Source organism: Dama dama, chromosome 16 (genome assembly GCF_033118175.1).
Source record: "Dama dama isolate Ldn47 chromosome 16, ASM3311817v1, whole genome shotgun sequence".
NCBI classification, from domain to species: domain Eukaryota; kingdom Metazoa; phylum Chordata; class Mammalia; order Artiodactyla; family Cervidae; genus Dama; species Dama dama.
In genome coordinates, this window is record NC_083696.1 from 541918 (window position 1) to 557246 (window position 15329).

Here is a 15329-nt window from a genome sequence, read left to right on the forward strand (position 1 = left end):
TTAGCGTCCGGGTGCCTCATAGGGCGATGCCTGCACTGAGCCTGTGCCGCCAGAAGCCCTCGGCTGAGGTCACTCAGACTTGTGGGCGGGGAGGCCCCTCCCGCCTCCTGGGCACAGGGAACCGCCTTCTCGTGTGGCCTCTCTCCTGACACCGCTTCTCCCACCCGAGACCCTGCACCACCTCTGTCTCCGCCAGCATCCACCTTCTTATGGACCTGGCAGCATCTCATCCGGAGAGTCTTCAGCCGGAGCCCTGGTCCTTCTGCTTCCTGGACGTGGACCCTTGAGCATCTGGGTTTCACCGGAGCAGCGGGCACCAGGGACATTCCCGCCAGGGATAAGCCCCAGACAGGAGCCGATTCCTTTAAGCGTCCACATCTAGGAAAAAAGAGGAGAAGCTCCGGGGTGCAGGCACCTTCTCTAAGGGTGACTGGGCATCTGCCTGCAGTCATTCTACTGCAAACTATGGCTTACTGGACATTAAATGGGATTTTTTTTCTTCAAAGCTGAACTTGGCAGAAATTCACTAAATCACTAGCTATAGTCCTAAACCACAGGGCACATAAAACATTGAAATCAGAAGTGTTTCCCAAGGAAATTGCCATTTAATTTTCTGAAAAGCAAGCGAAATACAATAACAGGCATGATTTTCCCTTCAATCAAGGCAGGGGGGGTCAGTGGTGGGGGCCCGAGACCCTTCGGCCTCAAGACGCTCCCCCCCCTCCTCAGGATCAGGTTGCACTGGCCTGTGAAGGGGTCTGCGGAATCAAGGCCTTGTTGGGGGCGATACCCTGGGTGGGCGGGAGTCATCGGGCGGAACTCCAGGAAGCCCTGAGGCGGCAGGTGGGGCAGGCAGACCCTGAACCTGGCATCAGCCCAGTGCACAGGCAAGGGGACCCCAGAGCCTGGATGAGACCCGGGCACAGCTTTCGGAGCTCACACCGCAATCTCTGCTGCACAGAGAAGACTAAAGTGAAGTCGCTCGGCCGTGTCCAACCCCATGGACTGAAGCCTACCAGGCTCCTCTGCCCATGAATTCTCCAGGCAAGAGTACCGGAGTGGGCTGCCAGTTCCTTCTCCAGGGGATCTTCCCAACCCAGGGATCGAACCCGGGTCTCCCACTTTGCAGGCAGGCTTTTTACCCTCTGAGCCACCAGGAAAGCCCAACTAAGGCAGTTGCTAAAACTTGAATTGTTTGCTGTCATTTCCCAGCAAAATTCTCTACAACCGCCGCAGTACAAGTGAGAGCTGTGTGTTAGCGTCAGGGTGGCCGAGCTGTCCCTGGGACGCCCTCGGGGCCCAGGCCTCTCAGGCACCGCTGGCTCGGCCACAGCCTCCTGGCTCTCTGACGCCTCACCCTGCCGGAGCTGGGCCCATGGGTTTTCCAGCCAGGACTGCGAGAGGAAGGGAACTGGAAAACCACAAACCGTGTAGTTTGGTTGCTGTGGGTCCAGGGTGGCGGGGGCTGCAAAATTCAGCGCTCCAGTGTGAGAACCAGGCCCAGGGACTCACTGGCGGAGGAGGGGGCGGGGAGGGTGTGCAGAATCCCGACAGCCCTGCTGACGTCACCCGTCCAGAACAGGCAGCATTAAACTGGTTGGGCCTTGAAAGCAGGACGCCGACCCCCGTGAGGGCAGGTGGCTCCTGAGTCGGCGGTGCGCCCCTCTTGCAGCAACCCTCTCCTGGGAGACCGTCCTTGATGAGGGCAAAGCGGGGAGCCCTGGATAGCACGGCGCAGACATGTCTAAGGACCAAGGCCCGTGTGTGTGTGTGTGTGTGTACTGTGGGTCGGGCATGCAGCTCTGCTTCTGAAGGCCTGTGTGTGTGTGTGTGTACTGTGGGGCGGGCATGGGCTCTGCTTGTGAAGGCCCGTGTGTGTGTGTGTGTGTGTGTGTACTGTGGGTCGGGCGTGGGGCTCTGTTTGTGAAGGCCCGTGTGTGTGTGTGTGTGTGTGTACTGTGGGGCAGGCATGGGCTCTGCTTGTGAAGGCCTGTGTGTGTGTGTGTGTGTACTGTGGGTCGGGCGTGGGGCTCTGTTTGTGAAGGCCCGTGTGTGTGTGTGTGTGTGTGTGTGTGTGTACTGTGGGGCAGGCGTGGGCTCTGCTTGTGAAGGCCCGTGTGTGTGTGTGTGTGTGTGTGTACTGTGGGGCAGGCGTGGGCTCTGCTTGTGAAGGCCCGTGTGTGTGTGTGTGTGTGTGTGTGTGTGTGTGTGTGTGTACTGTGGGGCGGGCGTGGGCTCTGCTTGTGAAGCCCCGTGATGCTCCAGGGTCCCCAGCATCGCTGGTGTGGGGCACACAGGCCCAGAGGCCAAGGGAGCCGGCCCCGTGGGTCGGCTCTGGGAAGGACAGTCAGCACGGTTTCACTCGGAGCTCACAGGACCCCTGAGACCCCTGGGGTCTAGTACTGAGCCCACGTGGCCCGCACCCAGGGGGAGAGGAGGCCCCTCAGCCAGTCGGCAGGGGCTCCACACCCAGGCCATGTTAACTCTCCGGGTGTGCAGTGACGCGTCTGTGCCGCTGGCTTGTTCCTGACTCTGGCTCCTTGGGCTCAGCACGAGTCTGTCTGGCCGTCTGCCTTGCCCTCCACCAGAACAGAGCTGGCCATGGGCCCGCCCCTCATCCTGAAGGAGAGGCCACCCTGGGCGGGAGCAGTGGGCACAGCCAGGCCTGTCAGAGGAGCTTCCAGAAGTAACAGGTCATTGTCCAGGGAGGGGCAGCTTCAGCGCCCGAGTAATACGTGAAGTAATACGTGAAGAATGCTCAAACTACCGCACAATTGCACTCATCTCACACTCTGGTAAAGTAATGCTCAAAATTCTCCAAACCTGGCTTCAGCATTATGTGAACCGTGAACTTCCAGATGTTCAAGCTGGTTTTAGAAAAGGCAGAGGAACCAGAGATCAAATTGACAACATCCTCTGGATCATTGAAAAAGCAAGAAAGTTCCAGAAAAACATCTATTTCTGCTTTATTCACTATGTCAAAGCCTTTGACTGTGTGGATCACAATAAACTGTGGAAAATTCTTCAAGAGATGGGAATACCAGACCACCTGACCTGCCTCTTGAGAAACCTGTATGCAGGTCAGGAAGCAATAGTTAGAACTGGACATGGAACAACAGACTGGTTCCAAATAGGAAAAAGAGTACCTCAAGGCTGTATATTGTCACCCTGCTTATTTAACTTATATGCAGAGTACATCATGAGAAATGCTGGGCTGGAGGAAGCACAAGCTGGAATCAAGATTGCCGGGAGAAATATCAATAACCTCAGATATGCAGATGACACCACCCTGACAACAGAAAGTAAAGAAGAACTAAAGAGCCTCTTGATGAAAGTGAAAGAAGAGAGTGAAAAAGTTGGCTTAAAGCTCAACATTCAGAAAACTAAGATCATGGCATCTGGTCCCATCACTTCATGGCAAACAGATGGGGAAACAGTGGCTGACTTTACTTTTCTGGGCTCCAAAATCACTGCAGATGGTGATTGCAGCCATGAAATTAAAAGATGCTTGCTCTTTGGAAGGAAAGTTATGACCAACCTGGATAGCATATTGAAAAGCAGAGACATTGCTTTGCCAACAAAGGTCCAGTCTAGTCAAGGCTATGATTTTTCCAGTAGTCATGTATGGATGTGAGAGTTGGACTATAAAGAAAGCTGAGCGCAGAATTGATGCTTTTGAACTGTGGTGCTGGAGAAGGCTCTTGAGAGTCCCTTGGACTGTGAGGAGATCCAACCAGTCCATCCTAAAGGAGCTCAGTCCTGGGTGTTCATTGGAGGCACTGATGTTGAAGATGAAACTCCAATACTTCGGCCACCTGATGCGGAGAGCTGACTCATTTGAAAAACCCTGATGCTGGGAAAGATTAAGGGCAGGAGGAGAAGGGGACGACAGAGGATGAGATGGCTGGATGGCATCACCGACTCAATGGACATGGGTTTGGGTGGACTCTGGGAGTTGGTGATGGACAGGGAGGAGGCCTGGCGTACTGCAGTTCACGGGGTAGCAAAAAGTTGGACACGACTGAGTGACTGAACTGAATATCGAAGACGTCTTAAAAACATGGTGTTTGCAACTAAGACTCCAAAAGGCCCAAGCAAGCCAATGACTGAAAAAGAGCAAAACAAGTTATAGTTGTGTGCTGTTATAGAAAAACATCGCTTTCTCCTAAAATTGCAGTTTGGGTTGTTACCCACATCAAATTATATTAAACTCTTAATTTGTAGCCCCTTTATTGTGACACAAACAACTAAACCAGCTTTTACTTTTTTTTGAGGTTGAATCTTGGGAAAATTCCAAATCATACTCTTTTGGGGTTGATCATCCATTGTGTGGTCTGTATCTGCTGTGACAACTGTTTGCCATCTAAGGCGACAGAGGCGGGGGGTGGGGGTGGGGAAGGGTCTGGGGCTCTGGAAACCGTGGTCCCTGCGTCTCTGTTCGCGAGATCCCTGGGCCACGGCTGCGCCCCGTCTCCGCGACCCGCGCTGGCTGGATTCAGGCAGAGGCCGGGCGCCCCGGCGGGCGTCGCAGTGCGCCTGCGTCTCTGCAGCCGGTCCTCTGCCTGCACGGCTGCTGCTCACCCACTGACAGTTCCGACCACCAGCCTGCCTTCCAGTTTTATTGTAGAAAAAGAACGGGAAACTGTGAGGTATCTAGAGGAGAACTGGGCTCTGAAATGCGCGGAAGCGTTTCCCGGGGCCCAGCTGACAAAGTGCTTCAGCGCCCCCTGGAGTCGCTCTTGCAGCCGCGCCCGGAGCCTGGAAACGGCTCCACCTGCCGCCTTAGGCGGCTGGACCAGTGGACACCGCGCGGCCCGCGCCTCCTCTCCCCTCGCTGGGCTCCAGGGGGAGCTGAGAATTCAGAGCGCCCGCCCGTAAGGGAGTCTGAGGAGTAGACAAAGCCACCGTACCACCAGCCGAGCGAGAGCAGGGCGGGGAAGCTTCACACTCTTCGGACGACTTGACCCTTACTGTGATCTTATAAACAAGGCAGGCATTACAGCTATCTCACAAGGGAAACTGAAATCCAGAAAAAGTCACTGGGCTGGCCGGTCACGCCCCCAGACAAGTTCAGAGATCCAAGGGTCAAGCCTGCCTCTGACCCCAAAGACCAGTTCACACGGGGTCTCGCCTCCCAGGGAGTGCTGGGATGTGTGCACTGTATGTGTGTAAGCAGACCTGCGCCCGGGGGACTCCGTGTGCAGTGGTCGGGATCTCATAAGTCGCCTGGGGGGCTGAGACCCCGCACACGGAGGCCCCTCCCTGGACGCCCATCACACACACGTGCCTCCAAGAGCACCCAGCTGTTCATGAACACGTGTTCACCGTTACAGTCACTGTGCACTAACGCAGGGAACTCCACGACAGTGTTCTGTGGTTCTTGTTCATGATAATGTTAATTGTACAAGTATTTTATTTTATTTTATTTTTTTTGATGCTTCCATTTTTTTTATTTTTAAAAAATCAACTCATGTAAAATAATTCATCAAATCATAAAAAGGTGTAGAAACAAAAAGTCAAATATCAGTTTTAAAAATATCTGACACACTATAATGTGTGTATATGGCCTCTTAAATAATTTAAGATTAGCTCCATATTAAACACTCAGCTTTTCTCACATTGTTGCAAACCCAAATACTGTTCTAACCAGAGTCAAAAATGGTCTTTTTAACAATATAAAGATGGAACTCAAACAGTTAAGATAGCAGTGCCATCTTAACTTCTGCTGCATTACCCAAAACAGTGGGTTTTCAAGAACTGGATCTTTCTAAGCCCATTTTTATTTCTAAAACTTCACTATTTGATTATATTCATTGTAGAAAAATGTGAAGAAATGGAAAAAGTAAAAATTATCCAGTATCCCTCTTCCCAAATACAGTAACAGAAGAGTGCATATATTTCTTTCTAGTCTTTGTACATAACTATGTAGAATTTTAAAACAAAATTAGTACTGTAAAATGCTTACATATCCTCATTCCATATTATATAGCAGCAATGTGTTTTGTACATTATGTGAAGCCATGATGTTCAGTTGGCTGCTTCACAGTCTAATTAAGAGCTTGACCATGATTTACCTCCATCTGTTAGATATTCAGATTGTTTTGAATATTTGCTATGATAACTATGTTATACATCCTTCTTTATTCATAATTATTTATATGTATCTCTGATAATTCCTTAAAGATAAATTCCCAGGAGTTTAACCAGCACAAAGACTATTTTTTAAGCCTTTGATACATTTTAACCAAACTGCCCTCCAAAAAAATTATACCAACTTACAGTCACACCAGTAAATAGTCCAAGAGCTTTTCTTCTTCAAATTCCTTGGCAGCATAGGAATATTACTACCTTTATTGCTACAGATTTAATAGGGGAATGGTGAAAGGTGTCTTCTTTTTTTTCTTTTCTATAAGTATAATTTGCTTTCCTTCTATTATTTGAAGCAGTCCAAGTCTTTGAGAAGGCATCTCTGATGAATGCAATGTCTTATCACGTCTTCCTTGGGCAGCAAGGGCATGAAAGCTGCATATCTTTTCTATGTTTTCTCAAGCAGGAATTCACAAAAGGACTGGAATTTCAAAGCCTCCTGGTCTTCTGGGCAGCCATGCTATGTTAATGTCTTGGTAACAAAACAGAACACTGGGCCGTTTTCTTCATGTTATGGAGGGTTTCTGACCATTCCATGGATCCTATTTGAGGTATGGCAGTGAGAAGTAAGCTTTTGGCTTTATTGGCATTTTCTTTCAGGGTCTTTAAGACCTGGTCCACTGAAACCGCTTCCTCATGCTCCTTCCAGCAATCATAATCTGTTGCCATGGCGATACTTGCATAGCAAATTCCAACCTCCTTAGCAAGAACCACCTCTGGAACTGTGGTCATGTTGATAACATCCGCCCCCCAGGTTTGGAACATGATGCTTTCTGCCCGGGAGCTGAAACGAGGTCCCTCGATGGTGATGACTGTCCCTTTTGAGTGGCACCTGAGTCCTAGCTTCTTAGCAGTCTCTATGAGGACCTCTCTTGTTTTAGGGCAGAATGGCTCAGCCATTGGAATATGGCACACTCCTCTGGCACAGGAATGATTTCCATCATAGAAGGTCTGAAGCCTTCTGGTAGTCCTGTCAATGAACTGATCAATGATGATGATGTCACCAGGCTGAATCTCTTCCTTCAAGGAACCGCAAGCTGTGGTCACTATGACATGGGTACAACCCTCCTCCTTCAGAGCCCAGATGTTCGCCTGATAGTTGACTTTCGAAGGCATGATGGTATGTTGCCTCCCATGCCTTGCAAGGAGGACGCAATCAACATTCTTTATCTTCCCCAAAACTAAGGCATCAGAAGGGTATTTAAAAGCCATGTTCTCGGTAGTCAAGTACTAGACATCCTTAGGGACAACTTCTCAGTTGGCAGAACTCCTGGCCCCTCTCCGCCTGGGGCAGGCAGCCCTGTGCTTGCCAAATGGAGTATCCACATATTTTTCAGTTCTTCCCTCTAAGATTTCTGGATCATCTAGGCCTGTTCCACCAATTACTCCAATCTTCACGGCAGCGGGAGTGGCACATGAGCTGTACAAGTATTTTAATTTGCTGGGGGCAGAATCGACAGCTCAGCCCACAGGCACCCGAACTTGCAACCTCTGTTTTCTGTGTCTCGCTTGTTCTGCTCAAGGTGGAGACTCTGGGCAGTAAACGGTGGGTGCTCTGCCTCTGTCAGGCACACCCCTGGGCTGGGAGACGGGTCCCCTGGTCACAAAACCCAACCCAAGCAGGCGATCAGCCACAAAAGTGAGGTGATGACTGGGCGTTCTGCTGCAAAAAGGGAACAAAGCCCCCACACATTTATTAAATTATGTCAGAATTTTAAATCTTCATATAATACACCAAGCATGTTTTCAGACATTCTTAAACTTTTATACTGTCAAAATATAAACTACCTGAATTTACTTTAATTTTGCAACTTTTACCATTAAATGATTGTAACTTCAACACTCAAATCTGACTTCACTTACACTGAATCTACTATTTTGTTTAAATAACTGTATCAGTCACAACTTGCAGAACATAATTTAAAGAGCAAAAAGCCTGTCTTGAGTAACTTCCCGGCAACGCCTTCTTTCCGTCTCCCATGATTTGCACGATTCTCAGCAGGCAAACCTGTCAGCAAGAGACCATGGCCCTGGCGTCCCATCCATGGACACCTGCTGAGCTGCAGGGATGCAGCAGTGACCGACAAGCGAAGTGCAGTTTGCTCAAAACAGCCACAGACACAGCGTCATCTTTACAGTTTTGCTTCTTTATTTCATGTAGATATTGGCTATTTAAATATTTTATGGTTTCACTCACACAAACGTACATCAGATGCAAACAGAACCAGGAACCCTTCTCTGGCTCCAAATCCACACCCTTTTGCTCAAGCTTTGGGGTGACACGGGACCACAGAGGGCCATGACTGGGGATGTGCCTTCCTTCACCGACCAAGAGATCCCCCAACATAGCGAGTTCATGCACCCAAAACCCTCTAAAGGGGGCCACACACTGCACACTTCAGATAAAGTGCTCAAGGGTCTGGCACAATTCTGGCTTGTAGGACGTCCCCAAGCAGGAGGACAGAGAAATATTCATTAATACTGCAATTTAAGCCTCTGAATATGAACTTACTAGAAACAGTTAAAAAGTAGAAGTTTGTGTTTGTGAAAACAAAACGTTAACTATTCCAAAACAGACTGCACACACCAGTGAATGAAAAGGCCCATGCCACGCCGTTAGGTTGATGAGTCATTAACACCAAAGTTAACCATATTATTACACTATTATCACAGGGAAACTGCGATTCAGTCAGTCCCACATGAAGACAAACTGAATAATCAGACACTGCAAATGCCCCCACAACCTCCCTGGCTTCCGCGGGGCCGAAGCCAGGATGCTCCACCTGTGCGTCCTGTCCCCGGGGCCCGGCCTGACTGCAGGTCTGCAGGGGACCAGCCACCGTCTGGGCTCGCAGGGAACCGGCCGGCTCAGTCCTACGCTCAGAGGATTACTCAGGACGCAGTAGACTCCTCTGAAGCCAGGATACCACTATAACACCCTGAACTGGTAATTCTCAGAAACGCACAATGAGGCATGCCATCAGGTGTGACGAATTTAAAATCTGACTTCACGTGACGTGCTGTTTTTTAAGTCAAGTTTTAAAATGTTCAATACAGAAGATGAAGAGATCAAGGATGGACTGGAAACAATGTCAGGTTAAAAACCCGAGATGTACTGAGGAGGTTCTGTGCACACAGACCAGCCACTCAGTCGTGGCCGACTCTCTGTGACCCCAAGGACTGTAGCCCAGCAGACTTCTCTGTCTGTGGAATTTTCCAAGCAAGAATACTGGGGTGGGTTGCTGTGTTCTACTCCAGGAAGTTCAACTTACTTCTAAAACTAATGTCAAAATTCAGGAAATAGTTTCTCTACTAAGAGTTTGTAACCATCTATAAAAAATTTATTTATCTGGATTCAAAATGTAATTTCATAATCTGTCAAAGTGTCACCTTTTGAACTTCTAAATATAAACACTTTCATATGAACAAATACTATTTTTTGAAATTTGAAAAGTATGTTTCATTTCAGTTGCTCAGTCATGTCTGACTCTTTATGACTCCATGGACTGCAGCATGCCAGGCTTCCCTGTCCTTCACCAACTCCCGGAGCTTGCTCAAACTCATGTCCATCTAGTCCATGATGCCATCCAACCATATTTCAGTTAACTTGTTAAAATTATGATAGCCATGCACAAACTACCTTCTCAGACCCAAGCCAGGAGCCAACAGCATCGTGCCTGTTGAGGGCTGTGCTTGGGCCGGCGGCCCTCTGCTCACCTGTCGCCCCCCAGCCGCAGCTCCAGAGGGGACAGGATCCACAAGCCTCCCGTACAGAAGTCTGTTCAGAGACAGGGCGCCTGCTCCAGGGACCCTGAGCGTCCCGTCCCAGGGCACCAGAGGGGACAAAGAAGGTGAAACACAGAAATACAGTCAGTTTTTGTATTTGCCATAGAAACTTTTTACTTGTGACTTTCCTTCCTGAAAACAACACCAGGGGCTCATCCAACCGCCGCCTCCATGGACCCCGACGTCTCTAACTGGACAGAAAGAAGGTGGCCCCTCGTGTTCTGTCCAGTGGCCACACCACCCGGAGAGGTCGCCACGGAGCAGACAGACCAGGGTGGCTGGGGTGGTGGGTCTGCCCAGGCGTGGGCGGCACCGCCCCTCACTCAGGCGCTGTCTCCAGGCGGACGGGGCATCTGATAGCTCACACCAGGCATGGAGCGGGGTGGGGCTGTGGACACGCAGCCTCGGGAGAGCCCTGCGCTGCTGTCTGCCCAGTTTAACTGGAGAGATGGGGGCCCCCTCGGGCCCGGCGTGCGCCCAGGGAGCAGGAGGCTGCATCCGTTCCAACAGTGTGTGTGTGTTCCAGGGGCTGAGAAGACGCCTGTGCAGACAGCAGGCTGATCGGAGCCGGAGCGGAGTGATCACTCCTCCTTGGGCCTCACCCGCGCCCGCGCCCGCGCCCTCCTCTGCTCCCGTAAGCTCCGCAGGTCGGTCATCACCGCCAGGGTCTTGCGCACCCACAGGACCTGGAAAGAACCGTGCAGACGCAGTCACAACTGGACCTGCGTCAGAGGAGGAGGACAGCGGGGGAAGCCCGTGAAGCACGTACCACGATGACCAGGGCGTTGAGCAGCAGCGGCGCGGAGAACACGAGGGAGATGAACATGCCCCTCGAGTCGAAATACTGGTGTTTGGAGAACAATCTGTTTTAAGAAAGACTTACAGGTTACCGGGTGGCACAAACGGCATTCCTGCCACCTTCTCTAGCTCACGGCGTCTCGGCAAGCCCACCCCTCACTGGGGGCAGGATGGCCCCCCCCTGGACCACCAGGACCCCCACTCCCGCACCACCCAGGACCCCAGCAGGAGCCTCTGAGCACAGGAGGACGAGGTGGTCAGAATCGCCATTGCACTCGGGGAGAGCGCACAGTCCCACGTCAGATGTGGCCTTCCTAACCCTGCGGAGGGACAACTCCGGCCCCTCTGAAGGGGTGAGAGCAACGGCCTACACCCAAGGCCTCCGAGGGGTGAGCAATGTGGGCAGGGCCTCCCTGGGGGCAGGGCAGCATGGCCAAACCAGGCTGCCCTCCAGGGTCTCATGGATGACAGACACTCAGGTCACTGACTCAGTCACGCAGCGCAGCTCTGGGTCACAGGGTGCAGAGCCCTGCAGGGCGGGGCCCAGGCCACTGAGGGCTGGTCGGGAGGCAAGCGTCCTGATTAGAAACAGGAAGCAAAGTGGGGAAGAACGGCTAGGTGTGGGCAGAGGGCAGGCTCCGCACCCAACAGCAGGGCCTGGAGCGCCGGGCTGGGGCCGTGACTGCAGAGCCCTGGAGTCAGGCCAAGGGCAGGCAGGCCCGGGAAGCAGGGCGCAGCTTGGGCGGCATCATCTCCAGGGAGGGGCGGTGCTGGGGGTGCTGTGCTCCCCTCCCCGCCTGTGTCAGCCTCCCGAGGGAGGATTCCTGCCTGACCTGAGAAGGCAGAAGGAGAAGCTGCGACCCCCGAGGGGCAGAAGACTGGGGAGTGGATCTGCAAGGTGTGCGGGTTGGGGAAGTGTGTTCCCTGGACAGGGACCTGGCCACCCAGGCGTGTGTGTGGGGAAGGACACACAGGCAAGGAGGGAGCGGCTGGTGTCCCGGAAACTGGGAACCAGCGTTTTCAGGACCGAGGAAACCAAGCAAACATGGGAGGGTCACGCGCTCCCATCCTGGACAAGAGCGCTTCTGGGCAGCGACCACCACCTGGTCTCACGGTGGAGGAGCCTGGGGCAGGGCAGGGCGGGGGCCTTTGTAAACAAGAGCTGCTTGCCGCCTGAGGGTGCCCTACAGCTGACAGGGTGGTTTCAGATGCCGTCCACGTGCCCAGGACCGCTTACCTCCAGTTCATCGCCGCCACTTCATTGATGTACTCAGCACAGTAGACCAAGGTGACTGAGGAGAAAAAACCCCGGCTGAGAAGTCAGAGGATGGCTGACCACCGCGGCCTACACGTCCTTCTGAACAGGACACTTCAAACATAAAACAAGGCCGCGCTACGCAGCTCGCGAGCCTATCTGTCCAGCCCACCCTCGCGCTCCTCACGAAGACCCCTCACAGACCAGAAGGAACGTCCTCCCCGGCCGGGCGCACTGTTTCTCACTGCGATGCAGGCTCTGGGCTTCACGCCTGCCCCTGGATAACCTCCTGTCTGGATTTCCTGCCTTGCACACAGCCAACTGAAACATCACCTTTAAGATGAGATTTTGTATTTTGTTAAACTACCAGCAAAATCTTCAGTGTCTTCCCGACAGCTGCAAGATTAAGAGCCCGGCCTAGCCTCTGAGGCCCTGGCCCACCCTTCCTATTACTTCTAACCCGACAACATCAGACACACACTTCTCTGACAAATGACCCAACACTGGCTGTCGCCCTGGTGCTCTCACTGGTGCCTTCGCCCCACGTGCTGGCCTGGGCCAGACACCTGTTATTTGTAAAAACAGATTTTCTCTCTTTTTACACCCCACACCAGAACTTCATTTTCTTCATTAAGTTTTTCTCAATGATTCCACACAACCCTGTTCCTTTTCTGAATCTCGGTGGATCTTATACGCACAGATCTTATACTGTGGATCTTATACTTCCTTCCCTGTGTGCACCTCCCAGACAAAGCTGAGAAGCTAAACCCACAGAGGGGAGCCCCATTTACAGAGTCAGCGTCTCGGCAAACACAGCTCCTATTTGTGTCACCAGTATTTAGCACCCTCCTGGGAGCATGGTAGGTACTTGAAAGGAGTCTTTGAAAGACTCAAGATCAATATCCAAAATGAACTTTATAGGAACAAAGAGTGAAATACAGGAGTGGCCTGAAATTAAAGTAGAACACAGACAGGAGGGTGGAGTGGCCTTACAAATGCTTTACACATGAGGCTGCAGAGAGAACACCCACACACACAAGGCTGGATCACGGCGATTTGACACACACACACACAACCCCCCCCCCACACACAAACCCAGATCACAGCAATCTGGCACACACACATACACAACCCCCCCCCACCCAGATCACAGCGATCTGACACACACACATACACAACCACCACCCCCCCCACACACACACCCCCAGATCACAGTGATCCGAACCCTGAGCTGCAAGACTGCTGATTCTACTCACCCAGGCACAGGAAGTGCCCCACCTGCAGCCTGTACCTCTGGGATGAGAAGCAGGTGAGCAGCAGGCAGAGCACGTGGAAGACAGCCAGCCCCATGAGCCAGGGCTCCGTCCAGTCCGTCTGCTGGTGGACACACAGCAGAAATTCGTCAGGGTCCACTCGCACTGGGGCCAGGCTTCACATGCAGTCTTCTCTGAGCATGCCCAGAGCGCCCACCAGGCTTCACAGGACACGGGATCGGGAGGGAAAGGGAAGGGAAATGTGCACCCCCACCCAGGGACTGTCACTCATGTCCCTGGAGGGCCATCCACACAGCACTGAGGGCTTCACTGTTTGTCAAGCACAGCTTCAGGCTGGGGAACTGAAGGACCTTCCACTCTGGGAGGGAAGCCAGGGAAGCCTGGTTCTGGAATGCACCTGGTCCCCGTGGAGGTAAGGCTACAACTCCTATTTCCAGCTCCCTAAACCTAGAGAGCATATTAAAAAGCAGAGACATTACTTTGCCAACAAAGGTCTGTCTAGTCAAGGCTATGGTTTTTCCAGTGGTCATGTATGGATGTGATAGTTGGAGTGTGAAGAAAGCTGAGCGCCAAAGAATTGATGATTTTGAACTGTGGTGTTGGAGAAGACTCTTGACCTTGGACTGCGAGGAGATCCAACCAGTCCATCCTAAAGGAGATCAGTCCTGGGTGTTCATTGGAAGGACTGACGCTGAAGCTGAAACTCCAGTACTTTGGCCACCTCATCCGAAGAGTTGACTCATTGGAAAAGACCCTGATGCTGGGAGGGATTGGGGGCAGGAGGAGAAGGGGACGACAGAGGATGAGACGGCTGGATGGCATTACCGACTCGATGGACATGAGTTTGAGTAAACTCCGGGAGTTGGTGATGGACAGGGAGGCCTGGTGTGCTGCGATTCATGGGGTCGCAAAGAGTCGGACACGACTGAGCGACTGAACTGAACTGAGACCAGTGATTAAAGCCTCAGAAAATCTGGGCTGCCCTCCAAACAGCGCTAGACTTCAGGTCTGCTAAACTCTAGGGGTGGCTGGTCCGCACCCCTAAACTAGGACCCCCCCTCTCGGAGGCTCAGGTCCCCCGCGGGTAAGGGGCTGGAGGCGAGGCCCGCGCCTGCCACTTGCCCACTGCGGGTGTTCGCGTCCAAGCCCAGATCGGCCTCCTTCCCGGCGCCCCGCAGTAACCCCGCCCACCGGGGGGGCCCCTTCCTAGAACACCCCGCCCCTAACCCGGGCCCCGCGCACCTGAAATCACGCCCCTACCGGGCCCCCGCCCCACGCCCGGGCCCCGCCCCTCCAGGCCCCGCCCCGGAACGCCCCGTCAGGCGCCGCGGGCATCCTTGTTGGAAAATTCCGAGCCCCGCCTTAGCGTCAGCGGCCGAACTGGCGGACAAGGAGGGGACGAGTTACCGTGATCACGGCGGGGATGCTGACGGGAAACCTGCTGACTGAGAATGCGGATGGCATCGCCCCCAGAAAGACCCAGCCTCACCACCACCTTTTCGTCTTCCCGCCCCTCCTGGATAGGATAAGGAAGTCCTTTAACGTCCTCTCGCGAGATCTCCCACTTGTCGCGAGGCCTACTGTGCCTGGAAGTGGGAAGGAGGCAGGCAGGCAGGCAGGCAGGGAGGCACCCCTCCATCTCGCGATATCTGTAGTGCCGCGTACTGGTCCCAAATCTCGCGGTATTCCGTGGCGTTGCAGTAATTTGAGGTAGATAAACAGGCAGACGCCGGGGTTTTCTCCTCAGCGGTTGGTTGCGGGCTCTGGTTTTGTGGCGTGTGAGCGCGCCAAGTCGCGTCAGTGCTCCGACTCTGCCTCTGCGGACAGAAGCCCTCTGTCCGAGGGTTCTCCAGGCAGGAACACTGGGGCGGTCGCCAGGCCCTCCATGGGGTTTTCCCGACCCAGGGACCGAACCTGCGGCGCCTGCACTGCAGGCAGACCGCTTACCGCTGAGCCACCGCTCATACCTGGCAGCGGGAAGGACTGGGGGCGTCCGCCTTCTGCCTGCGCATCTCCGTGGGCTAGGCTTGGGGGTGGGCATCGCTCAGTAGTGGTCTGGCCTCTGGGAG

At 53.1% G+C, this 15329-nt stretch overlaps 2 protein-coding genes across 4 annotated transcripts; both read right to left on the bottom strand.

Annotated features, from left to right (window-relative positions):
- Window positions 1-5688: 5688 nt before the first annotated feature.
- LOC133071022 (S-methyl-5'-thioadenosine phosphorylase-like) lies at window positions 5689-7374 on the bottom strand. Its single transcript, XM_061163242.1, has one exon. The coding sequence runs from the start codon at window positions 7357-7359 to the stop codon at window positions 6613-6615; it is 747 nt and encodes a 248-aa protein (XP_061019225.1). The 5' UTR covers window positions 7360-7374; the 3' UTR covers window positions 5689-6612.
- Window positions 7375-10012: 2638 nt separating this feature from the next.
- On the bottom strand, window positions 10013-14861 carry TMEM18 (transmembrane protein 18). 3 transcript variants are annotated; one of them, XM_061163244.1, is made up of 5 exons: window positions 14668-14861; window positions 13243-13360; window positions 11969-12023; window positions 10703-10796; window positions 10013-10619 (listed from the first exon to the last, which is right to left on the bottom strand). In XM_061163244.1, exons 1-5 carry the CDS (start codon window positions 14722-14724, stop codon window positions 10515-10517), a joined length of 429 nt encoding a protein of 142 aa, XP_061019227.1. In that variant the 5' UTR covers window positions 14725-14861; the 3' UTR covers window positions 10013-10514. The 3 variants fall into 3 exon arrangements, with proteins under 3 accessions (XP_061019227.1, XP_061019226.1, XP_061019228.1); XM_061163243.1 differs by having other exon boundaries at window positions 13243-13363; window positions 14668-14854; XM_061163245.1 differs by having other exon boundaries at window positions 13243-13460; window positions 14668-14815.
- Between the last annotated feature and the right edge of the window lie 468 nt (window positions 14862-15329).

Bases quoted from the DNA above. Each gene is read 5' to 3' on its own strand.
- TMEM18 (XM_061163243.1), bottom strand. From the start codon at position 14,724: ATGCCATCCGCATTCTCAGTCAGCAGGTTTCCCGTCAGCATCCCCGCC. The intron at 13,364-14,667 runs GTAACTCGTCCC...TGTGTCCACCAG, and splicing joins GCATCCCCGCCGTGATCACG to CAGACGGACTGGACGGAGCC. The intron at 10,620-10,702 runs GTACGTGCTTCA...GGTTCTTTCCAG, and splicing joins TCAACGCCCTGGTCATCGTG to GTCCTGTGGGTGCGCAAGAC.
- LOC133071022 (XM_061163242.1), bottom strand. From the start codon at position 7,359: ATGGCTTTTAAATACCCTTCTGATGCCTTAGTTTTGGGGAAGATAAAG.